General features: G+C 42.7%; 1 protein-coding gene across 2 annotated transcripts in view; it reads left to right on the top strand.

Annotated features, from left to right (window-relative positions):
• The window catches only part of LOC113021228 (myosin-9-like), a 30,253-nt gene extending 6,474 nt beyond the window's left edge, over positions 1-23,779 (top strand). Inside the window, exons 2-41 of one of the 2 annotated variants that reach the window (XM_026165758.1) lie at positions 4,030-4,361; positions 6,161-6,317; positions 7,344-7,371; positions 7,481-7,574; positions 8,173-8,193; positions 9,389-9,481; positions 9,566-9,629; positions 9,750-9,848; positions 9,967-10,110; positions 10,213-10,308; positions 10,394-10,665; positions 10,867-11,040; positions 11,123-11,296; positions 11,399-11,513; positions 12,594-12,781; positions 13,155-13,276; positions 13,412-13,481; positions 13,566-13,726; positions 13,843-13,951; positions 14,078-14,209; positions 14,558-14,764; positions 14,858-14,995; positions 15,113-15,236; positions 15,361-15,532; positions 15,646-15,858; positions 15,960-16,104; positions 16,184-16,390; positions 16,558-16,662; positions 17,142-17,294; positions 17,437-17,685; positions 17,781-17,993; positions 18,089-18,301; positions 18,688-18,849; positions 18,941-19,069; positions 19,164-19,252; positions 19,352-19,475; positions 19,588-19,796; positions 19,982-20,090; positions 20,371-20,543; positions 22,165-23,779. In XM_026165758.1, coding sequence (XP_026021543.1) covers positions 4,035-4,361; positions 6,161-6,317; positions 7,344-7,371; positions 7,481-7,574; positions 8,173-8,193; positions 9,389-9,481; positions 9,566-9,629; positions 9,750-9,848; positions 9,967-10,110; positions 10,213-10,308; positions 10,394-10,665; positions 10,867-11,040; positions 11,123-11,296; positions 11,399-11,513; positions 12,594-12,781; positions 13,155-13,276; positions 13,412-13,481; positions 13,566-13,726; positions 13,843-13,951; positions 14,078-14,209; positions 14,558-14,764; positions 14,858-14,995; positions 15,113-15,236; positions 15,361-15,532; positions 15,646-15,858; positions 15,960-16,104; positions 16,184-16,390; positions 16,558-16,662; positions 17,142-17,294; positions 17,437-17,685; positions 17,781-17,993; positions 18,089-18,301; positions 18,688-18,849; positions 18,941-19,069; positions 19,164-19,252; positions 19,352-19,475; positions 19,588-19,796; positions 19,982-20,090; positions 20,371-20,543; positions 22,165-22,282 — 5,892 coding nt within the window. In that variant the 5' untranslated portion in view covers positions 4,030-4,034 and the 3' untranslated portion in view covers positions 22,283-23,779. The remainder of the gene's footprint in view (positions 1-4,029; positions 4,362-6,160; positions 6,318-7,343; positions 7,372-7,480; positions 7,575-8,172; positions 8,194-9,388; positions 9,482-9,565; positions 9,630-9,749; positions 9,849-9,966; positions 10,111-10,212; positions 10,309-10,393; positions 10,666-10,866; positions 11,041-11,122; positions 11,297-11,398; positions 11,514-12,593; positions 12,782-13,154; positions 13,277-13,411; positions 13,482-13,565; positions 13,727-13,842; positions 13,952-14,077; positions 14,210-14,557; positions 14,765-14,857; positions 14,996-15,112; positions 15,237-15,360; positions 15,533-15,645; positions 15,859-15,959; positions 16,105-16,183; positions 16,391-16,557; positions 16,663-17,141; positions 17,295-17,436; positions 17,686-17,780; positions 17,994-18,088; positions 18,302-18,687; positions 18,850-18,940; positions 19,070-19,163; positions 19,253-19,351; positions 19,476-19,587; positions 19,797-19,981; positions 20,091-20,370; positions 20,544-22,164) is intronic. The other variant, XM_026165759.1, reaches the window with a different exon arrangement.
• Positions 23,780-24,462: the final 683 nt, after the last annotated feature.

The following is a 24,462-nucleotide window of genomic DNA, read 5'->3' as shown; positions in this document are numbered from 1 at the left end:
CTATGACAGAGGAGGCATTGATGCAGTAAAAATAGACAAAGTAGTATTTGTTGGAATGAGGAACATAAACGGATGAAGGGTGTCAACGGGTTAAAACAATGTCCACAGCATGAGAAATGCAACTGAGGACGAGCAGGCTTGGCTCAGCTTATGTTAGTGGGATGCTGTGATGAGATGCTGTTGGTGGGAGTACAGTGTTATTGACTTTGGCAGGATTATTAATAGAAAGGCAGCAATGTCAGCTCAGCACAGCTGGTTTTATGGGTTCCTTTCAGCTGGAACAGGAGGGTTTGACTTTACATGGTCAAGCTGTGGCGGAGGTTGTCACGACTCCAGTTTTTTTTTTTTTTTTTTTTTTTTTAAACTGTTTTTTTTAAACTGTAACTTGGTGAGGTGGAAAAGAAAGACGGGTGTTGTTTGTTTTTGTTTTTTTAAAACTGATGAATCGAGGGTCTCAGCTTTAAAGGTCTTGAGTTCACCTTCTTTCTAAACGTTATGTTTCCCTTTTCCTTTCCTCGTTCCTCCTGCACTTCTTTCTAAAGGTCCTGGCTCCTGCATTGCTTCCTCTGTTTGGAACCACACTGCTCTGTGATGTAGGTTTGCACACCGGCCTTTGTTCTCATCCTCATGTTGTCTTTTGGTTCCTCTTCCTCTTTCAATCAGATTGTCTAATGGGGTAGAGCTAACTAACTCTGATTATTTTTTTATTTAAATATATTTTTTGAATGGGTTTTCAGTCATTGCCCATAAAACTGTGCCGTGCTGGTTTCAGGATGACTGTCCAAGTGTCTGCCACCATGTAATCACTTAATAAGTAATCTGTGTTATGAAAATCTAGATGAGTTGAAGTCAGGCTAAGCAGAATAGATGGTGTTTTTGCAGCCAAGTGTCACTCCACAGACAGGGATTCAGAGAACGCTTGATTCTTACAGGATTATGGATGCATTGGCAGCAGGGCTTCAAGAACGAGGAATTGTGATCCTCAAGCAGGGGGTGGGTTTCATGAGCTTTAATGCACAGTGTTTTATCTCAATGTCAAATCAACATCCAAGACTTACTGTAACTGTTAAGCTCTACGGGGAAAAGCCAAGGTCTAAAATTGGCTGTTCTTTATCCCTCGTCTTCTACCTTCTATATAGAACAGGCCTTGCCAAGCTAGAATAGCTACTGGGAGTAATTTTAGACCTCATTGCTCTCTGGAGAGCTAGTTTGAAGTATGTCACAGTTATCTGTGTCAGGCATGTGAGTCGGACTATGGCAGACGTCATTGTTAGATTGGACTTTAGTCCTCTTTTACTGCTTGGCTGATTCTTTCTTTTATAGGTGACGGTAAACTGACTTTATGTGGTTAGGACAAAAACATTTTGAGTAAGTCAGACATAATTTAAGTGGGAATGAACAAATAGAAAAAGAATCTGTGGATTAATTGGTAAGAAAAACAACTGCTTGCAGCAGTTTCCACACATTAAATGTCTAAACTGCAGTTTCGTATGAAAGACTTCTGGTTAACATTAATTTAAAATGAATAAACTAGCAAGTATTTGATCCTTAAGCAACGTGACTGCAGCAACAGATGGTGTGTGTATTTGTTAAGATTATTTGATACTTTTTATAGTGGCCTGGCAAACATGTCTCCCTGTACCTTTGAATCATAGCAAGCTAAAACAAACCAGAGTGCTGGGTGTGTTCTGTTTCACTTCTTGTTTTTGCCAGACAACAAAGCTGCAGGGATTATAATCAGTTATGGCTCGTATACAAACTCTGCACGGGGCCAAGTGATCTGAATGTAGAGGGGCAAGTAATGGCCAAAAGAATTTTAAAGGAGTATGGGAGCACTGTCAGAGATGCACTACAAGGAATGAAGAGCTCTCAAAAGTATGGAGCAATGTTTGTGAAACCCCTAAAGGCACACTTGACATGCTAATGTGACAGGAAGAAGCCATAGAAAATGGGTTTGAGGAAGATGTAAGGGGAGAGGTATATAGGACAGAAATTTGTGGAATGCTTTTAGATGCTGTCTCTCCCTGATAAAGAGTGAGTATGGGAGGAATGTGACCCTGAAAAGACTGGAAAACAAAAGGGGAAGGGTGGGTGCTGGTGTTAGGATTGTGCACAGGGAGTCTGAAGGCAGAGGAGGAAGCTTGTGGCCAACTGAGAGAGAAAGCAGGACAAATTTGCCCCACGTTCTATTAGAGGATGGGGTCTGTAGACCACAGATGAGCTAGTGGGCGTGGTGCACAGTGATGGACGTCAGCTGTGGCTTAGTCTGACAGAGTGTTGATAGAGGACATGAAGCCGCAGGGGTCATGAGAAGAATGCCTCTGCTTTCTTTCTCAGAGCTCAGGGTTAATGTGCTGGAACAAGCAGCACTTTAGTATCTTAGTACTTTTTTGGTTTAGGTCCTCCAGAGTCTGTCACATTGAGAACAATTTATGAATGCTTCAGAGTTTAAAGGTTGTGTCCCTCTGGCTGAGAGTCTCCGCTGTTGTAAAGCAAGAGCAACTATACACAAATTCACTGCATCTCTAAATTTGGGGCTTTAGGGGGAAATGTGTGAGCTGTGAAGTTACACTGCTGTTGAACTGCTTACAGCTAAAGGAAAACGCACATGGCTTTTTGTAAGGCTCTGGAAATGTAAGACTTGTAAATCAGTGGTGTGTACAAGCAGCATTTTACTATGCTGAGCATGAGTAATTTGAACCTTTTCCCACTGGACCTGCAGTGTGAAATTGCTCTCATCAAAACTTGACTGCCTCTATATATTCATTTAGATACAGTCATGACTACCTAAGCCCGACCTCCGCTGTGTTTTTCTTGACGTTTGCATATGAGTGACCAAGCAAATGCAAACTGTCTGTGTGCTTGGTTACCCTTAGAGGTGAGGGAACACTAGAAAAGACCAAGAACCCTGGTGATGCTGGGAAAATTGGTGTGGGTCTCCCGCTGTGCTGGAATGATCATTTAGATAGTAAAGGCTGGGGGTACTGGTGTCTGTGAAAGAAAACTACGTTCGGTTAATTGCTCACAGCGTCTCTGCACTGACTGTTTGGGCGGTTTGGCTGTAGCCTGCTTGTGCTTTTTTTTTTTTTTTTTTTTTTTTTTTTTTTTTTGGCTTGCCTTACTGGTTGTACTAGTCTAGTCACTTTCCATATGGGTTAAACCACAGCACTCCCTGTCAGCAAGCTGTTATTTATAAGCGTGTATAGACTAGGCTGAGCAGTGATTTCAATCTATATGATTAGATCTGATGTTTATCTGTATGCACTTGTGTGTAGTGTGAACTGCAACATTCAGTGTGAATCTCATTTGTTTTGTATTCATTTATAATTCATGAGTTTTATCAAACTTGGTAGTTCTCCTCCTACTTGATAGTTTTGCAACGCATTAGTGAGAGAGGAGGCGTTTTTGGATGGGCCTCAAGGTGACTACTCGGTGTCTATTGGAAAGGGGAAAGTACGAATGACATGTATGTGGGTGGCACCACACAAACATTTCAACTTACTCTAAATAATAAACCAAAACAATCAAGCAGAAATGTGAAAAGGGACTTTTCCGTTAGTTCCTGAAACCTCTTGATAAGCGCTATAATTCATCAACCAGTTTATCTCTAAAATCAAACGAGCACCATGACCAGCCAGTAAAAGACTGTACTGGAGCAGTTAGCCAAACTGCAGGCCCCCTCTGTTGGTACTGCTGTCTCTGTGATCCAGACACATGTTTCTTCCCTGCCACTCGAAATTTGATTAGGTGTTCACAGCGTTTAGCCTCGGAGTAACAGAGCCTTGTTTGAACTGTTTCCTTTATGTCAACGCAGAGCCGTATTGCTCTTGTATATTAGTGGTGACCTGTGCATTCCTCGGAGATTACACGTGTAGACAGATGGATACCAAATAGAGAAGGAGTTAAACAGGAAATTGCATGTAATAGTTTTCTTTGAAGATGTGAAACTGCTCATTAGATTTTAGTGTGACACTAATCTCCCTGCACCGCTAACAACAAGCAATGTTTCTTTTTCTCTCTGTAAAACAGCAACCATGTCGGATGCAGACAAGTTTCTGTACGTGGACCGTAATGTGGTCAACAACCCACTGGCACAAGCTGACTGGGCTTCCAAGAAGCTGGTATGGGTGCCCTCGGAGCGCCTGGGGTTCGAGGCCGGCTCCATCAAGGAGGAGCACGGCGACGAGTGCGTTGTGGAGCTGGCAGACTCTGGAAAGAAGATCCGAGTGAACAAGGATGACATCCAGAAGATGAACCCCCCGAAGTTCAGCAAGGTCGAGGACATGGCCGAGCTCACGTGTCTGAATGAGGCATCCGTGCTGCATAACCTGAAAGAGAGATATTACTCTGGTCTTATATATGTAAGTATGGAGCACTGACCTTCTGTTGCTCTGTTCATTCTGTCTGCTGAAATCTAACATCACAATAATATACTAGATGTGATTTCTATTTATATTCACCCACATATCATTAATCTTGGATCCTATTATAGTAGCTTTGCAAGATTCAAGGCTTAAGCTGCAATTGAAAATGACATTCAATTAAATGATGCACTAATGTGCTTATTTTCTAATAAAGAAAATACATTTTGCAATCATTATGTTCACTATTTGACTGTGGACCCATTATGCTCACATCAAACTGTTTTAATTCTCGGACTTATGACTCACAGTTCAGAATAGTTTATTACACTGGGCTTTGGTGCAGCGCCTGACCTCATCCTGCCTGAAGCGAGCTGTTTCAGATCTTCTTCCTTTGAAGAAAAAAACAAGCTTTGTTTTGATTGGCTTACCCTCATAAACAAAAGGTCTGATCAGCAGTTGGGTGTGGCTTTTGCGCCCACAGCCAGAGCTGTGTGCATGAGATGACCATATTAGGGATGGCTGCTGTCACTGACATCATACAGACCCAAGAGCAGGAGAAAAACCACAAAAAGAAACTCTCTGAAAACTTTGCTTTTAGCTCGTGGGGATTACTTCCTCATAGACTTGCCTCATCATGTCAAACGTTAACCAGGTTGCTATTGTTATAGAAAACAAATGACAGGAAAAAGGAAGAGCATAGCTGTTCCCCACTGGCTTATAGAAAACAATCTACTCTTGAACCCTGTCTAACCTCCTAATTATCTTGTTAAGCTCCAGTGCAATGACAAATCATACACACCGGCTCTTCTTATAAAGAATGTGAACAGTCTTTTAACATACTAGTGGTACTTCAGCAGTCTTCTCCCTCAGTGTTGTCCCACTTTGTCTCTCTTGTTTGATCCGTGTGTGTGTGTGTTTCGGAGTCTTGTAAACAGGAAGCTGTAGGGAACAATACAGTTGGGAGTGTGAGAGATATGAAAAACAGTTTTGGCAGAGATGAACATGGAATGTAAATTATGTTGTAACTGCTCTTGCTGCCCCCATAATGAATGTTATTTACTCCATCTGGGCTGGGAGTGATTTTTGGCCTCTTTGACTCTGTGATGTGTGACCCGGTCATATCAACACAGCCCGTTGTACCCCTCCCTCCAGAGACCCAGGCTACGGTTGGTTTGAGTGGCTCCAGGCTCTGTAGTCATGAAATTGACCATCTCCCAGGGGAACGCGGGTGTACAACAGAGGGAGAGATGCCTGGTACAAAGAAATTGGGAGGGCAGCTCAGGAATGCGAAATATTTAAAAAAACAAAAAAAACAAAAAACAAAACAACTTTATTTGTTATGCTATGAGGAGAGATGAGTCCAGATATACAAGATACATGACTTATTAGTTTTATAGAAATGAATAAACAGGGAATTTTAATGTCTGACTCTGAGAAAACATTGGTTTTTTTTGTGTATATGACTTGGCTGGCTTGTCAAATAGCTGTACTTTTTATAATGCCAAGATCAGTCATCAGTTTAAACTTGCAGCAGGGTGGGGTTAATATTCCATAACACAGGAGGATTACAAATAAGAGTTCATGAGAATTTTAAACTGAAGATGGGAAGTCCTTGTTATCGAGAAGCTGCGGAAGCCCTTTCCTTTAATGCGAACTGGCCATTTATATTAATTCAGTAATGCGGAGGGATGCAAATCTCTGATCACATAAACACATCCAGTCTGTTTCACAGGTTTCTTTCTCCAGTTCAGGCGAAGAGCGCTTCTTTAATTGTTTAATTCTCATCCACTTTGCAGACATACTCTGGCCTCTTCTGTGTCGTCATAAACCCCTACAAGAACCTGCCCATCTACTCAGAGGAGATCGTTGACATGTACAAGGGCAAAAAGAGGCATGAAATGCCACCCCACATCTACGCCATCACTGACACGGCTTACAGAAGCATGATGCAGGGTAAGACACGGTCCCAGCTGCCTGTCGAGATGAGAATTGTATGACGGCATTTAAAGAAAAGGAAGTGGTGGCGACGTTCTATCATGAAAATATATTTCGTTTGCTGTTAAATGTTTGAAATTCTCGAACATTTCCACACCAAAAAATACAGTTCCTGTCTAACATTCCCAGACATAACATTGTGAAACTGGTGTTCTGAGTGGCACAGCTTTGATCAACACTGGCTGATTGTTTGTGTCATTACTTCTTTTAAACAATGAATGCAGGGTATAAGAGTACTCTGTATTTTGGCTCTGCATGGAAGACCCAGGGGACCACTGGTTGCAGAATGTTGTTTGAGACCCTCTGAGAATTGCACTTTTCCAGCTTGTGCCATCAGAATCTCTCAGCTCAAGCTAATAAAATTTGTTGCTCACTCATTGGAAATATACACATGGGATATAAAATAAATTTTCAACATTTATGAATTTACACCATGTTTGAGCCTGTACAGTAGCTTACAGCCATTATGTTGAGCAAATTTCCTGACAAAACTCTGCTAGTGCAGATTTCCTGTGCCGCCCCCCCCTCTTACTACTGCCGTGTCACATAATTATGCAGTGTTTTTTTGCGACTCTGTGAATTACCATCGAGACAGTTCTCGGTGTTTCCTGCATAGCAATTGTATTGTATGTTTTAATTACTCCTGCATGCACCACAGCAGCTGGACATTAAGGCCACTGTTGTGCATATTGTTGTTCAGTCCACCCAAGCTACACTCTGTCCCTTCAATGCTCTTCATTTGAGGAGGCGCTGCAGTAATTAAAAAAGGTTACTTAGACCCAAGCACGTCTTCACTGTCGCAGGAAGCCGGATATTCATTTCCTCTCTGTGGTCAATGAACTTCCTGTCGTATAGACAAAAAAGGTCTTGCACTGTAATGATAACTTATGTTCATTTTGTATATGCAGAATTGTTGTTCAGTGGGTACATATTCAATTCATTTTTTTATTTTTTTATTTATTTATTTATTTATTTTTTGTGCAGATCGTGAAGACCAGTCCATCCTGTGCACGTAAGTTATAGATGATGAACACATCAACAGTGGTCACATTACAGAAGATGTCCTCTCAGTGTTGAATCAGTCCACTGACTATTTTATTTTCTCCTGTTTGTGTCTGTAGAGGCGAGTCTGGTGCTGGTAAGACAGAGAACACGAAGAAGGTCATCCAGTATCTCGCTCACATCGCCTCCTCTCACAAGACCAAAAAAGATCAGGTCAGTCTTGCAGCTGATACTTGCATTCGAACCTTCAGACCTCCATTGTTTATCACATTCATTCATCTCACTTCACTCCCAGCTGTTTTACTCCTGTAAATTCAAGTAATCATCCTTTTCCTCCGTGCACCCTGGATCTACTTATTTTCATTTTAACTGTAATTAGTATGCACACTATCTGATTGTGAATCAATCATTACATTGTTGCCTTCAAGCCGCTCATTTTCTACAGGAAACAGAGCAAAATTGCTGTTGGTAAAGCTGCACAGAAAGACCATCAAGGAAAAATGTGTGGCAATGAAAATAACGACCCTGCAGGCACAGAAAACAGTAGTGTACATTCAGGCCCTCCTGTCACACTTCATATAGACCAGAGACCTAACTTAATCTACTATGTGTTTGGGTTTACTTCACTTTTTACTGCAACTTGTCAGTAGAAATAAAACTCTGCCAAGCAGTCAAGCATTACGTCACACTACTGTTATCTGGCCTGTCAGCGCTGCGATAGATGCTGCTAAAACCCACCCACAGGGGTTTACTGAAAACCACATCTATCGTCCCTTTTTGAGGTTGTTGTATTTCTCTCTCCCATCAACAGAACAACTTGGTCCTGTCACATGTGAGTTAACCCTCCCCCTTCATTCACTCTTCCTCCCCACCTGCTTCTGTCATCACAGTCCTCCTTCTACCACGCCCATCCTCTTCTCTCTCCCCCCTCGCTGGACCGCACTATTATGGGAGTCACTTTGTATCAAGGGCAGGGGTTACGTGTCTTGCCAGCCAATAGGAAGTATGGAGGAAGTTTGTTTGCAGCTCAGCGGCAGCCGTATGTGTTCCTGTGAAAAATTCAGCCAGACAATGGCAGGATAAAGAGGGTGGGGTCTTTGCTTGAGCTACTTTTGCTATGATGGATGTATTTACATTTGTCTGGTTGAACTTTTCACAGGTTTTGTTGCTACTTTGTATGTGCCGATGATTCCAAAGTCGCTTTTTTTTTTTTTCTTTTTCTTTTTTCTTTTTTCTTTTTTTTTTTGCTTGGACAGATATCCTAAGCTGCATACATGTTGTGTAATGACCTAACATGCACTTGAGGAAGTTGTACTCATTTGGCTGGGGGACACCATTTGCTTTCATAAAAAGCTAACTGACAGTGATATAATATGAGAACTGGTTAAGATTGACTTAAAATTCAAAGGTTAAATTCTGCATTAAGCATGGTGTATATGTGGGGGGTTTTTTTGAAGGAAAGAGTTATTAAAGTACTGAAATAGAAACGACAACTTGTTTTGTGCTTGCGGTTCACTGGACTCCTCTGCTTTGAATAACAGGTGACGGGTTATTGACAGTCTCAGGGTTTTGGGGTCTTTGTCAGTTTAAACGCTAACATGTCGTTGCGTGTTGGGATAAAATGCTTGGGTGTGATGTGTGCTGCTGGTGTATGTATATGTGTGTATGTGGTATCAATCTTATCGCTTTTTGTTTAAATGTCTTGTTCTTTATGTTGCCGTCTCAAATGTAAGTATATTATGGGTATATGCAAAACGCCCGCCTCTGCTTTTTTGTAATCATAAGTAACTTTATAGTAAATGTCAGATTAGCATGTGAAGCCCTCACAATACACAGATTAACCTCTTAAGCCCCAACGACCCCAGATACGGGGGCAAAAGGCAGGAGATTGATTAGGCGTTGGGGCTTAAGAGGTTAATTTTAATGATTTATGGTCTTGTTGGATATGAATCCATGGCTGAGAAATTACCTGTATGGATGTACCTGCGTCTTATGTTTTGCATTGCAATTCTGTTCCTTTCCACTAGGGGGAGCTGGAGAAGCAGCTGCTGCAGGCTAACCCCATTCTAGAAGCCTTTGGAAATGCCAAGACTGTCAAAAATGACAATTCCTCCAGATTCGTAAGAATTAACTGCTACAGCCTTTGTTTATGATTTCTTCTAAATACCACTTTCACTTAAACATTTTTTCCTCCACACCACCAGGGAAAATTCATCAGAATCAATTTTGATGTCAATGGTTACATCGTTGGTGCCAATATTGAAACTTGTATCCTTAATGCTGTCAGGTTGTTGCCTTTTATGTTATTATTACTAAAGAAGTCTTAAACCAGTTCAAGAGCTTTTCTGTGGTAGTATCAGAAGTTGTCCTTGACACACCGACCTCTAGACTTGTTGGAGAAATCTCGTGCCATTCGCCAGGCCAAAGAAGAGAGGACCTTTCACATCTTCTACTACTTGCTCACAGGGGCTGGAGACAAATTGCGCAGTAAGCAGCACATTAAACAAAAATCTCTGTTTAAAGATGGTGCAGTTTCCTCAAGCATTTGGTGACTTGATGTTTTTTTTGTTTTTTTTTTAACTTTTCCTTTGCTGTTTGATTTCAGGTGATCTCCTCCTGGAAAATTACAACAACTACCGTTTTCTTTCCAATGGGAACGTCACAATTCCGGGCCAGCAGGACAAGGATCTGTTCACAGAGACCATGGACGCCTTCAGGATCATGGGTATTCCAGAGGATGAGCAAATTGGTAAGACGACAGCTTTTGTTTCTGTGCATGTGTGTCTCTATGTATTACCAGCTTAATGTAACTCTTGCCATGTTAATTAATTTTGCTGTTTTCCGTGTGCAGGTCTGTTGAAGGTGGTGGCATCTGTTCTGCAGCTTGGAAACATGAGCTTTAAGAAGGAGCGTCATACAGACCAAGCCTCCATGCCTGATAACACAGGTAAGCGAGCACTCTGCACATTAATTTTAAAATGTCACTCTTCCATCCTGCACTACTCATTCTCTTTCCCTCGTTTTCTCAATAGCTGCCCAGAAGGTATGCCACCTCATGGGCATGAATGTCACAGACTTCACCAGGGCCATCCTGTCACCCAGAATCAAGGTGGGTCGAGACTATGTCCAGAAGGCTCAGACTCAGGAGCAAGCAGAGTTTGCCGTGGAAGCCCTCGCTAAGGCCACATATGAGAGGATGTTCCGCTGGCTCGTCATGAGGATCAACAAAGCACTCGACAAGACAAAGAGACAGGGAGCCTCTTTCATTGGCATCTTGGATATTGCTGGCTTTGAGATCTTCGAGGTAAACACACAAGGCAGTTTTTAAAAATATAATTACCTCTCCATCAAGCACCACACTCGCTGCAGATAATTGTATAATTAACGTATATTAATTGTATATCAGCTATGTGATAGCTGAGCACTCATGTTCATGGCCGTCTGTTGTAACAGCATGCAGCCCCACGAGATTTCTTAAGCATTTTCTTTCCCTCCATGTCTCCAGCTGAACTCATTTGAGCAGCTGTGCATCAACTACACCAACGAGAAGCTGCAGCAGCTCTTCAACCACACCATGTTCATCCTTGAGCAAGAGGAGTACCAGAGGGAGGGCATCGAGTGGAGTTTCATTGACTTTGGCCTCGACCTGCAGCCCTGTATCGAACTCATTGAGAAGCCAGTGAGTTTTCTGATCTGCTGTAACTATGTTGGTCCTCTGAGCGTCTTTGTTGGTTTGACTCATGTGCTCTCGTCTGTCCCAGGCCAGCCCCCCGGGTATCCTGGCTTTGCTGGATGAGGAGTGCTGGTTCCCTAAGGCCACAGACAAGAGCTTTGTGGAGAAGGTGCTCCAGGAGCAGGGAACACATCCCAAATTCTTCAAGCCCAAGAAACTGAAGGATGAAGCAGATTTCTGCATTATCCATTATGCTGGCAAGGTAAACATCGCATAGTTCATTATGCTGTTTACATCAACATATTTCTATCATTAAAAAAAAACACCAAAAACTTGACACTTCCTGTCTGGTGTCACTCTACAGGTAGACTACAAGGCAGGCGAATGGCTGCTGAAGAACATGGATCCCTTGAATGACAATGTGGCTTCACTGCTCAACCAGTCCACAGACAAGTTTGTGTCTGAGCTCTGGAAGGATGGTGAGTCGAGGCAGATGCCTTGTTTTTGCCTTTAACCCAGGAATCGCTGCCCCTCTAAGATATGGGAATATAATCATGTTGCTTCATAGTGCTTTTTTTTTTTCTCTCTTACTGTCTGGTGTGTGGACCTTTGTTTTTTACCTTTTTTAAATTATTTTTTTCCTCAAATCCCGTTGGTGGTTTTCCTTCCATTCCTTCCCCTGTGTGGCCCCACTTTTTCTCATTTTTGTCTTTTACTGCATCTCAGAGGTACATAATTGTCAGAGAGCCTATTTTTATCAGCGTTTTCCTATTCTGCACTCAGATCCAGGTGAAAAAAGGTTTCTTTCATTTCTTTAGTATTTCTTCCTCCTCTTGGTCCTGTTCTTTCTCAAAAATGTTTTCATCCCCTCGTTCTCCCAGCTTTATCAACCAAAAGTGTATTTTGTGTTGCTCTAAAATCAGCTGTGTGTGCAGTAGCAAAATCTTCTGGTGGTCTTGCCACTTGTTGCTCTGTCATTGAACTCTCCTTTTCTCCCTCTGTGTGATAGTGTTGTTTGGGGACTCCTGGTGTTGGTCATGGGTACTGCAGCAATGGGTATATCCTGCATGGGTTTGGTGTTTTTTAATGTCACCACAAAAGTACATGCCCACTGCAACCGCCAATGTTTGTCACCTTCTCAGGCACATACATATTTAAATCAGTCATCGCACACATTTTCAAAAGCAACAAGCTGTCAGTTTCAGTAATGAACTCTCTCCACTCACTGCACTTTATACATGTTTTGTTCTTTAAATTTTGGGTGTGTTCTTTCCACACTTCACTGGCCTTGTGCGACTCCCTCTGTCAGCCTCCTTCCTGATTTGTTCCCCTCTCCACATGCACTTTTGTGTGTGATTGTGTGGCGTTTCACTGGTGCTGGTTTTGTGAACTACCTCTTCTCTCTCCTGTTGTGTTTACCAAGAGGAGGTGGAGAGACAATGCTCATATTCATTCTCCTTTTTGATGTGCATTTGATTTGAGTTTGCCTGGTGAAATATTCAAATCATGCTGACTTTGTACATAATGTCTTCTCCTTTCTGTTTTCCCCCCTCGTTCAGTGGACAGCATAGTGGGTCTAGATAAGGTGACTGGCATGTCTGAGATGCATGGCGCTTTCAAGACTCGTAAAGGGATGTTCCGCACGGTGGGCCAGCTGTACAAGGAGCAGCTGTCCAAACTGATGGCCACACTGAGGAACACAAACCCCAACTTTGTTCGCTGCATCATCCCTAACCACGAGAAGAAGGTACTACAGAAACGTGGGCATCTGACTGGATGTTGCCACTGCAACTGAAACTCTGAAAATGCTTAGCAGATGGGGTTGTTGAATTGTAAAGTTTGTCAGTTACGTCTGCACTAGAATACACCACTGAGCACATTTTATTTTGAGTCAGGAACCCAGGAGTTGTTGCACTCTGACCAGGTTTACCTGTCATGGTTTTTTTTGTTTTGTTTTGTTTTTGTTAAAGCTGTCACAGATCGACTCGGCCCAATTCTCATATTTTCATTTGCAGCTGAAACACCAACAGGGGCTCAAATGTCTTTCCTCTTGGAAAAGGAAGAGATGTTAATATGCAGAATAGAGCATACTCTTAATCAGCAAATCTTCCTCTTCTCAGGCTGGTAAACTGGACCCCCACCTGGTTCTGGATCAGCTGAGGTGTAATGGTGTGCTTGAGGGGATCCGTATCTGCAGACAGGGCTTCCCCAACCGCATCGTCTTCCAGGAGTTCAGACAGAGGTAAGACTATAAATGTTCCCACTGGGTTGTTTTTTTTTTTTTGTTTGTTTTTTGTTTTTGTTTTTTGTTTGTTTTTTTCACATTTTAATTTATTTAAAAACAACCCAATATGCTCTTCACCTGTGTTTCCCTCAGGTATGAAATCCTTACCCCCAATGCTATTCCCAAGGGCTTCATGGATGGAAAGCAGGCCTGTGTGCTCATGGTAAGTAGGCTTTAAACTTCTAATCACACCCTTATAATGCCTGCTTCCTCTGCCGGAGTGACTGATCATTCCCTTTCTTCACAGATCAAAAGCCTGGAGCTGGATCCCAACCTCTACCGCATTGGCCAGAGCAAAGTTTTCTTCCGAGCAGGAGTCCTGGCTCACCTGGAGGAGGAAAGGGACATGAAGATCACGGACATCATAATCAGCTTCCAGGCCTGGTGCAGAGGCTATGTGGCCCGCAAGTAAGAACATTTTTGTCATTATATAGATTACACATATAAAGTGTAATTCTTGTCTTTAAGTGTGTTACTTTACACTTCTAGAGAATATGAGTTGTGACTCTGCTGTTTGCTTGTAGGGCTTTTGCTAAGAGGCAGCAGCAGCTGACTGCAATGAGGGTGATCCAGAGGAACTGCGCTGCTTATCTTAAACTCAGGAACTGGCAGTGGTGGAGGCTCTTCACCAAGGTGAGCCTCGGCGTCCTCTCTGCAACTTCATAGCACTTGTTCTGGTTTTTTTTTTTTTTTCTCTTTAATTTTCCTCCTTGTTTTGGCTTTTCTTACTCTTCACATCTCCCATTTGTTTGTCCTCAGGTGAAGCCTCTGCTCCAAGTCAGCAGGCAGGAGGAGGAGATGCAGGCCAAGGATGAAGAGCTGAATAAGGTGAAAGAGAAGCATTTTCATGCTGAGCAGCAGATCCGGGAAATGGTGGACAAACACCAGCAGGTAAACTTCGAACATTCGTCCACTTTCTGGCACTGTTGCAGGGCTTCTATCAGTGACCCTGGTTTATTTCTTTAGCTATAATTTACACATGTTGTCAAAGCATCTCATGTGGGGAAAGTCATGCCAGAAAATAACTGCTCAGCTAGTCGACTTGAAACTGAACTTATTCAGGTGGACAGCAATAAACTGGATCAGATAAACTCACAGAAAGAGACAGAGTTTTGGTCTATTAGAGGATTTAAATATAGGCGGTGAATTCAGTGATGAGGGATAACATCGCTCTGAATTTTTTAGGTGACATTTTTTTCTGAACTTGTCTCTTAAACACCTATTTCCCGTTGCTTGTAGCTGAATGCTGAGAAGATGGCCCTGCAGGAGCAGCTTCAGGCAGAAACAGAACTCTGTGCCGAAGCTGAGGAAATGAGAGCCCGTCTTGCTGCCAAGAAGCAGGAGCTGGAAGAGATCCTCCACGACCTGGAGGCCCGAGTGGAGGAGGAGGAGGAGCGTGCCTCTCACCTGGCAACGGAGAAGAAAAAGATGCAGCAAAATATTTCTGTAAGCAGGAAAACAAAACATGGTAATTTAAATCTTAATATGGAGGGCGTATTGCCATATTAAATCTCCAACTCGTCATTTATCTGCACACAGGACTTGGAGCAGCAGCTGGATGAGGAGGAAGCAGCCAGACAGAAGCTCCAGCTAGAGAAGGTCACCATGGAAGCAAAGATGAAGAAGATAGAAGAGGATGTTATGGTGTTAGATGACCACAACAACAAACTAATGAAGGTCAGGATGGATGAATTGGAAACGATAGCTGTGTAAATCAAGCACAGTAGGAATTTGTTCTGAAGATAATATACTAAACTAATAGCTTCATATTGTTCACCATTGTTGTGAGCACAGGAGAAGAAGCTGCTGGAGGAGAGGATCTCTGAGGCCACCACCAACCTGGCAGAGGAGGAGGAGAAATCCAAGAGCTTGCAGAAACTCAAGACCAAACATGAGGCTATGATCACAGACTTGGAGGGTGAGAAGAAAACCCAAAAGTAGCAGAGAGCATCATGCAACTTGTGTGTAATACAGCATCTTTTTTTTTCCCTCCATCCCTGTAATTAAAATTTTTTTTCTTTTTTCTTTCTTTTTTTTGCCAGACCGTCTGCGTAGGGAGGAGAAGCAGCGTCAGGAGCTGGAGAAGAACCGACGCAAGATGGAGAGTGACTTTACTGAGACAAGCGATCAGATTTCTGAGCTGCAGGCCCAGATTGCTGAGCTCCGTGCCCAGCTGGCTAAGAAGGAAGAAGAGCTCCAGGCAGCTCTGGCCAGGTCTGTGTAAACACTTAAGATGTTTGCCCTGCAGATTAAAAAATATTAATTTGAACAGTGTATTTAGGAATTCTTCACTAATTATTTTTTCCTGACTTCTTCCTCCCTTTAAGGATTGAGGAAGAGGCTGCACAGAAGAACCTGGCCCAGAAAAAGATCCGTGAGTTGGAAGCTCAGCTCTCCGAGCTCCAAGAGGACTTGGAGCTGGAGAAGCAGGCCCGCGCCAAGGCAGAAAAACACCGCAGGGATCTGGGAGAAGAGCTGGAGGCCCTCAAGACTGAGCTAGAGGACACTCTGGACTCCACTGCCGCTCAGCAAGAGCTCAGGTACAGACATTAGTATAGGAGCAAGTATAACAGCTAAACCTCAACACATCTGGTTGGGTGGTGTTTAGACAAGTCGACTAATCTCTCCTCTTCCTCCATAGGAGCAAACGTGAGACCGAGGTGGCCCAGCTTAAAAAGACTCTTGATGACGAAAGCAAACTTCACGAACAGCAGCTTGCTGACCTGAGACAAAAACACAGTCAGGCCTTTGACGAGCTCAATGAGCAGCTGGAGCAGGCTAAGAGGGTAATTTTTCAGAGCTGGTATTCAGATTCAGTTTTTCTCATTTGTCAGTTTCCTTTACAGTTTGACTGTCCGTCTACAGAACAAAGCATCTGTGGAGAAGAACAAACAGGCCCTGGAGTCTGAGAGGAATGAGCTGTCCATCGAGCTGCAGACTCTGATGCAGGGTAAAGGAGAGTCAGAACATCGCAGGAAGAAGGCCGAAGCCCAGGTCCAGGAGCTGCAGCTCAAACACTCAGAGAGCGAGCGCCAGAGGCTGGAGCTGGCTGAGAAACTCTCAAAAGTGCAGGTACAAATCTTAGAAGGCGCTAAGAACAGATATAGTGATTCCTTCTGAGAGCTGTCAGAATAATCGCAGTTGCATTTTTATAGAAGGCCAGGGATTAACAATTCAGTGTTGAGTGATGGTGTGTCCTTGTCAGTGGTTCATGTTTTTGTTTTTTCTTTTGTCCACAGGCTGAACTGGAGAATGTTAACAGCGTGCTGAGTGAGGTGGAGGGCAAGTCCATTAAGGCAGCCAAAGACTGCTCTACTGTAGAATCCCAGCTGCAGGACGTTCAGGTACACTGCCACACAGATGTTAAGCATGCATAACAAATACAGTGTTTAATACTTTTGTTGTTAGTTTCTTTTATAATAATCACTCTTGAGCAAACTGGCATAGACTAAACCTGAAGACATCTTCTGCAAAGTTAAAGTTTGTTAGTTTCTACTTAATATGTACAGTCTTAAGACATGTAGGGAAAGTACAATGAATACAAGTCTTTATTTTAAAGGGATAAAAAGCCCCAGACTATAACAATGAAGTATTTGTCTTCTTTGAAGTTTTTAAGTTGAACTGTAGCAGACGGACTTGACTGTGAAGACACTGGCTTCACATTAAATCATGTTGTTTAAAAGTCTTAACAAAAGAAGAGTGTATGAAGAGCTTTTTAGTGCAACCTTTAGCAGAAATATTTAAAAATGAAAGTATTGGCTGTTATAAACATCTGACTCTGTGACAACATTGCTGTAACTCTGCTTGTCCGTCATTTCAACAGGAATTACTGCAGGAAGAGACGCGCCAGAAATTATCAGTCAACACACGGCTGCGCCAGCTCGAGGATGAACAGAACAACCTGAAAGAACAGCTGGAGGAGGAGGAAGAAGCCAAGAGGAACGTAGAGAGGCAGCTCCAAACAGTGCAGGCTCAGGTAAAACATCGACTTCTTCACATTGCAGGACGCAAACCTGCTGCAAAGAATACCTGCATTTAGTTTTCTGTGGGAGCTCACAGTCGTTTGAATCGCAAATCCATCACACAGCTGACATGACTTTATCCCTACCCCTCCTCAGCTTGCTGAATTGAAGAAGAAGGCGGAGCAGGATGCTGGCTCTCTGGAAAGTGCTGAGGAGGGAAAGAAGAAGTTTCAGCGGGACCTGGAGGGAGTGAACCAGCGCCTGGAGGAGAAATGTGCCGCTTACGAGAAGTTGGATAAAACAAAGACGCGTCTCCAGCAAGAGTTGGATGACCTGCAGGTTGACCAGGACCACCTCCGACAGATCGTGTCCAACCTCGAGAAGAAGCAGAAGAAGTTTGACCAGGTAGGCCAAGTATACACAAGATAAGAGAGCCATTAAAATGTCTTGTGGAAGGAAAAGCAAAATAAAAACACTGCTGCATGTTGATTTTTCTGTAGATGCTGGCAGAGGAGAAGAATATCTCTGGTCGCTATGCAGAGGAGCGTGACAGAGCTGAAGCTGAAGCCAGAGAAAAGGAGACCCGGACACTGGCTTTAACCCGGGAGCTGGAAGCCCTGAGAGAGGTGAAAGAAGAGCTGGACCGCAACAACAAGCTGCTGCGGGCCGAAATGGAGGACCTCGTATCCTCCAAGGATGATGTTGGCAAGAACGTAAGTCAAGAAACATTTCTTTTTCTCTGTAGAGGTATGTTCTGCTCCAGTGCTGTCTATCCTTCGGTTTTCATCATAAATGTTCTTATATGCAGGTCCACGAGTTGGAGAAGGCCAAACGTGCAATGGAGCAGCAGCTGGAGGAGATGAAGACTCAGCTGGAGGAACTGGAGGATGAGCTGCAGGCCACAGAGGACGCCAAGCTGCGCCTGGAGGTCAACATGCAGGCCATGAAAGCCCAGTATGAGAGAGACCTGGCAGGACGCGATGAGATGGGAGAGGAGAAGAAGAGGGCACTGGTTAAACAGGTACAAATATTCATCCATCCAACATTTAGCTGCTACATATAGGTACAGCATTGTTGAAAGCAGGCGTGTTCTGATTCTCATGACTAAAGCGAGTGCGTTTTAGACCAACAATCTGGCAGTTTGGGAATAGGAGGGGGTAAATAGGAGGCGGCTGTTGCTAATTCATAACAAAATGCATTTTTTAGTTGTTCCGGGAGGAAAAAGTACTTACAACCTTAAAAACGTTCTGATTAGGTCTCAATGCTAGCTGGTTGAACTTCAGGAAGAACCAGAATGAGCACCCGGTAGCATAAAGTCAGAAATGAGTTGAAGTTGGGCTTAAAAGTTATCAGTGGAGAGGAACGTGTAGTTTTTCTTGGCTTTGATCAAATCGACGTGCCTTTCAGGTGAGAGAGATGGAGATGGAGCTGGAGGATGAAAGGAAGCAGCGTTCTGCTGCCGTGGCTGGACGCAAGAAGCTTGAGCTGGACCTGAAGGAGCTTGAGGCAGCCATCGACATGGCGAACAAGAACCGTGACGAGGCCCTGAAACAGTTGAAGAAACTTCAGGTGAGTGTTGCCTTTTTATATCTGATCTTTGAATAGGAAACATGGGGTTTGGTCTCAGCTTTTTGACTCTTCTCGTGTTTTTTGTCTTCAGGCCCAGATGAAAGATCTCATCCGGGAGCTGGACGACACTCGCTTGTCCAGAGATGAGATTCTCACCCAGAGCAAGGAGACTGAGAAGAAGCTAAAGGGCATGGAGGCTGACATGCTCCAGATGCAGGAGGTTGGCATACACTCACTCATTCACCTCTGTGTTCTGTGCCCCTGCTCTGTGATCTACTTTAACTCACTGCATTTTCTTGTTTATTGCTATGCAGGAGCTGGCGGCTGCAGAGCGAGTAAAGAGGCAGGCCCAGCAGGAGAGAGACGAGCTGCAGGATGAGATCAATAACCAAGCCGCCAAGAAGTAAGACTTCAGTCATCAGTAAAATGAGCAGACCAGAAGTGTTCAGTATCTCTACTTGTGCCATATTTAATCTCTGCTCTCCCTCCTTCCTCTTTTTAGCGCTCAGGTTGCAGAGGAGAGGAGGCGACTGGAGGCTCGTATTGCTCAGCTGGAGGAAGAGCTGGAGGAGGAGCAGTGCAACACTGAGCTGGTCAATGACAGGCTGAAGAAGGCAATGCTTCAGGTTTGTATACACATGCAAACATTTTTAGACTCTGATTTGAAGTTCAGATGACTAAAGATGCTTAAACATTTAATATGTAGAATGGAAATAACTGATTAATTTTTACATTCAGACTGACCAGATGAACGTGGAGCTGACTGCAGAGCGCAGCACCTCTCAGCGTGTCGAAGGGGCTCGTTCCCAGCTCGACCGTCAGAACAAGGAGCTGAAACTGAAGCTGCAGGAGCTCGAGGGAACGGTCAAGTCAAAGTACAAGGCCAACATGGCCGCCCTGGAGACTAAAATTGCTCAGCTGGAGGAACAGCTGGATATAGAAACCAGGTAAAAGCCACTGAAGTGGAACCATACGGACACAATTGTTATTTCAGACTTGCTTCCAGCTAAGCCAGCTTTCTTCTGATTGGCTATCTCTTGTAAATAGGTTAGATCCACAGATTAGTGGGGCCTGAGATGACCATATTAGAAAAAAAAGTGTCTTTTGTCTGACTGTTATGTTTGTGGCTCAGGGAGAGGCAGACTGCCACCAAACTTGTGAGACGCAGCGAGAAGAAACTAAAAGAAGTCATCCTGCAGGTGGACGACGAGAGGCGCAACACCGAGCAGTACAAGGACCAGGTGAGAGTTTCTTTACAGTAAACTCTGTCTCCCTGTTGTGGCTTTTCTGAGTATTTACAATGATGACTATGAATATCTGTGCATTATGCAACAAGTCAAATATTTAAATGAATTGAAAATAATGTAATGCTCCAAATCGAAATCAGATCTATTTTGACATTAGCTTTGTAGCCTTCATCAAAGGGAGACGTTTTTGTGCTTCTAACTTTATCTGGGCTCAAGCAAAAGTTTTTAATTGTTTTTATTTATTTATTTATTTATATTTTCTCTTCTCCTTCAGGTCGACAAGTTGAACTCTCGCATGAAGCAGCTCAAGCGTCAGCTGGAGGAGGCTGAGGAGGAGGCTCAGAGAGCCAACGCCAGCCGAAGAAAACTTCAGAGGGAGCTGGAGGACGCCACAGAGTCTGCTGATGCCATGAACCGTGAAGTCAACAGCCTCAAGAGCAAGCTCAGGTGAGAAAAGCACCTGTAACACAGCAGAGGCTTTCATTATTATCAGAATACTTTATTGATCCCTGGGGGAAATTTTTTTTATTTTATTTTTTTTTAACAGTGCTCCATTATAAACCAACCTTAACAAGACAGATAATACGCTAACTAAGAAGATAGATATATACTCATCTTGAGCTTGCTGTAGCAGTCCTGCACAGATCAGCTGAAAGTGCAGGAAGCAGGCAAACTGCCTACCTGCCCTCCCCCCAGCTGCCCTCTTCTGCTTGTGCCAGCCATTTGGATTTGACATAGTAGACAGGATATTGACGGTTACACGCTCATGCAATAAACATGAGGATATATCACAAGACACGATGAGATATCTGCTAACTCTACACAGGGCCATTTAGCAGTTGTGGCAGTTTGTCTTGAAACGACCATAATCTCCACATTTCGCTTTACTTTGCATGATAGTGTTTTGACTTGAACCTCAATTATTCAATTCAATTCAATTTCTTTATTGTCCCACAAGGGGAAATTAGTTTAGCAGCAGGAGGATAAGAACAAACAGAACAATACTATAAAACAATAATAACAATAATAATGATAGAAAATTCAAGGACAATTATTTGCCATTAAGGAGACAAGACGCAGTAGGGATAAAAGAGACCTGGAGTCTTTTAGTCCTCCTCGGAGGTACTCTAAAACGGCGGCCGGAAGGCAACAACTCAAACTCACTGTGAAGTGGATGGTTCAAACAATTAATAATAGAATGAGCCTTTCTAAGCACATTTCTATTGTAAATGGCCAAAAGTTCATCTTGCCAGCGCCCTGAAATTTTGCAAGCAGTTTTTACCAGAAGTCCCAACAGATTCTTATTCTTCACCGTCAGGTTACCAAACCAGGCAGCGATACAAAAAGACATCACAGATTCGATAAAACTTCTATAAAACAAGGACAACATCTCAGATGAGACGTTAAAAGATCTCATTTTCCTTAAAAAGAACAGTCTTTGTTGAACTTTTTAGTAGTGGCACCAGCATGAGATTCAAAACACAGTTTATGGTCAAGTACCACACCTAGATATTTATAACTCTCAACGATCCCAATATCGGCAGTTTTAATGATAGTGGGTGATGAGCTATAAGAGGACTTCCTAAAATCAATAATCATGTCTTTAGTTTTTGACACGTTAAGTGAGAGGAAGGACTCATCACACCAATTCACAAAATCATCTACAACCTGTCCATGGCCTGACTCGTCCCCCACACGATCACTGTGTCATCAGCAAACTTCAGGATGTGTCTGTTTGTGAAATTGCTGCGACACTCATTTGTGTACAGAATGAACAGAAGGGGAGAGAGGCAACAACCCTGGGGTGATCCAGTAGAGGAGGAGAGCACATCAGAAAAGACATGATTTACCCTCACACATTAGGGTAAATCATGTCTTTTTGCAAATGGTCAATTAGGGACCATTTGCAAAATAAGCCTTAATATATTTAATTTTTTTTTTTCTTACATTTCTTTGTAGACATTGCACTTTAGTTCGAAAAACACATTACTTATGTCTTCTTTGTTTTTTGTTTTTTTGTTTTTGTTTTTTTTTTTCTCATTTATAAATTCCTTTCTCTCTCTTTCAGGCGTGGTGACCTCCCCTTCACCACACGCCGCACCATTCCTCGCAGCAGTGGTGGCGGCGGTGATAGTGAGGAGGAGAGCGAGGTGAAGAGTGAAACCCCCGAGCCCAAGCCTGAATGAACTGCGCCTCTCGACTCGTTTAAAAATTACACCATAAATAGACCCAAAAACACACATGAGCACACATTACTGTAACTCCCAAAACGGAGACGCAAACATACAAATGTTGTCCAGATTAGCCACAGGGATGCAGATTAACATCTGATCTCGCTCTTTCTCTCTCGCAGTGACGATCTATGCATTCTCAATGCAGACACACACACCAGACGCCATTAAACTGGGACAATCACCATACTGACAAACACACACTTTTGTTTTTTGGGGGGGGCAAATTTCTCTGTTGCTTAATTTTTCATTCTCTTGGAAAAATGAAAATATTTTTATAAGGAAACATTCCACGTGTAATAGTCCCTTTAGGATCTATTTTTCTAACTGAAGAAAAAGAAGTATAGATAAATGAAGACAGATTACTGGAAGGGGACCAAAGTAATATCTCAATCTATAGAATAGTTTGGGTTTTCTTTTTTCTTTTTTGTATGCAGACATTTTTATAACGGTTAAGAAAGGAAGTGCTTCGTGTTTGTTATGCTCTTGCCTTGGTCTATAAAGGTGGTTTATATGCTGAAATGTATTCTAGCAATTTAGCTGCAGTTAGCACTCGTGACTATGCTTTTTGGGCTTGATCATTTTGTTACACACATTTCATGTGGAAACATTAAATTTGAAGGCTTTCAAGCAACAAATTGGCAACTTGTGAATCTATTGAAGGTATTTGATTGCGACTGTGCTGAAATTTCCTGATTTTTAGCACTGCATTTGGGTTGTGTTGGGGAGGGGGGGCATTTTAGCCTAGATATTATCATAAACCACTGCATTTGAGTGTTTCATTGACACAAAGCTTGAAAGTTTTGAATACACGGTGCACATCCCAATTTAGTATGTGTGCGCACACAGCCAACACACACTAAAGGCCTTAAATGCAGCAGAAATCTCCTGGGCAGGGTCATTTATTTTTCTGTTTATCCCCATCAGTGTTTTGTTTATTTGCTAATGTTCAGGGTAAAGTTTAAATGGGGTGGTGGGGTAGTCTCTTTACTCACAGCACACACTGTATTCTCAGGGTACAGCTTGTTGACAGAAGTTGCTGATTTTTATCACAAACCAAAGGCACATTCATGTGATACGGATTGTAATTTATCACTTGTATGCTAAAGTCTGACTGGCCTTTAAGATGTCATATACGCCAGGTTCTGAGTAGATGTATCAGATAAACGAGCAGTCTGTGTCTAAATGATGGAGAAACCCCAACAAGCTGTGCCCGAGGTAGCTTTTGGCTCACACTGCTGGAAAGTGAGAGGAATGTGTCGTAACTTAAGACTTACGGCTCACAGTTTAAACAATCACATCTTTCGCACTTAAAGGAAATCCAAAAGGGGGGGGAGAGAAAATAAACTGCATCTCGATTATTGTAATGTTTTTCTGTCTGCACCTCTGGAATGGAAATCATGTTGTGAAATGTTGGAATTATTACGATTAAAGATGCTTTCTAAACTGCCACGTGTTGTCTGTCTGCGTTTTTCTTTTTTTTTTTTTCTTTTTTTTCCCCTAATGCTTACTCTTTTGTTTACATCAGAGTTCACACTGAAAGAACAAGGGTTAAGTTTGAAGGTCAGAACCAGACAGCTCAGTGGTGGATCACATTTGTTATTTATAAAGTGTTGCGTCCCCACCAGCAGACGGCAGCCAGGGTTTTCCATCATGCTCGTGAGGAGGAGCAAAAGCAGGTCAGAACCGGTTTAACTGAGTAAGAGTAAACGTGGATGAAAGATATTTTATTTCTAGTTTAGACACTAATAGACGGTAACTTAAAAGGAGAGAAAGGTTATGTGTAAATTAGAGTCCTAAACAGTTGACTGTGAAAATGCTACAAGTACTGCTGTTGGCTAAATGACTGCTAGTTGTACTTTTGTGTATTTCAGTTTTTTATTATACTATCTATCCTACAATTGACTTGGTTCTAATTTAGGGGGGAAATTACCTCACTCATTTTTGTTTTAAATTTATTTGGTATAGTTTCATTTCAATAAAAACTCAAAACATGTTTCGTTCCGTTCAAATAAATACATTGTAATTTTTTTAAGTTAATTAGTAATTTAATTTAAATTACTAATTAACTTAAAAAATAGTCTTTTTTTCTTTTTACTCACCCTGGCTTCCCGGAGAGGCGCCCTTATCTTGCG

Source organism: Astatotilapia calliptera, chromosome 4 (genome assembly GCF_900246225.1).
Source record: "Astatotilapia calliptera chromosome 4, fAstCal1.2, whole genome shotgun sequence".
Taxonomy (NCBI): Eukaryota; Metazoa; Chordata; class Actinopteri; order Cichliformes; family Cichlidae; genus Astatotilapia; species Astatotilapia calliptera.
The sequence above is the reverse complement of the archived record's forward strand: the minus strand, read 5'-3'. Positions and strand labels throughout refer to the sequence as shown.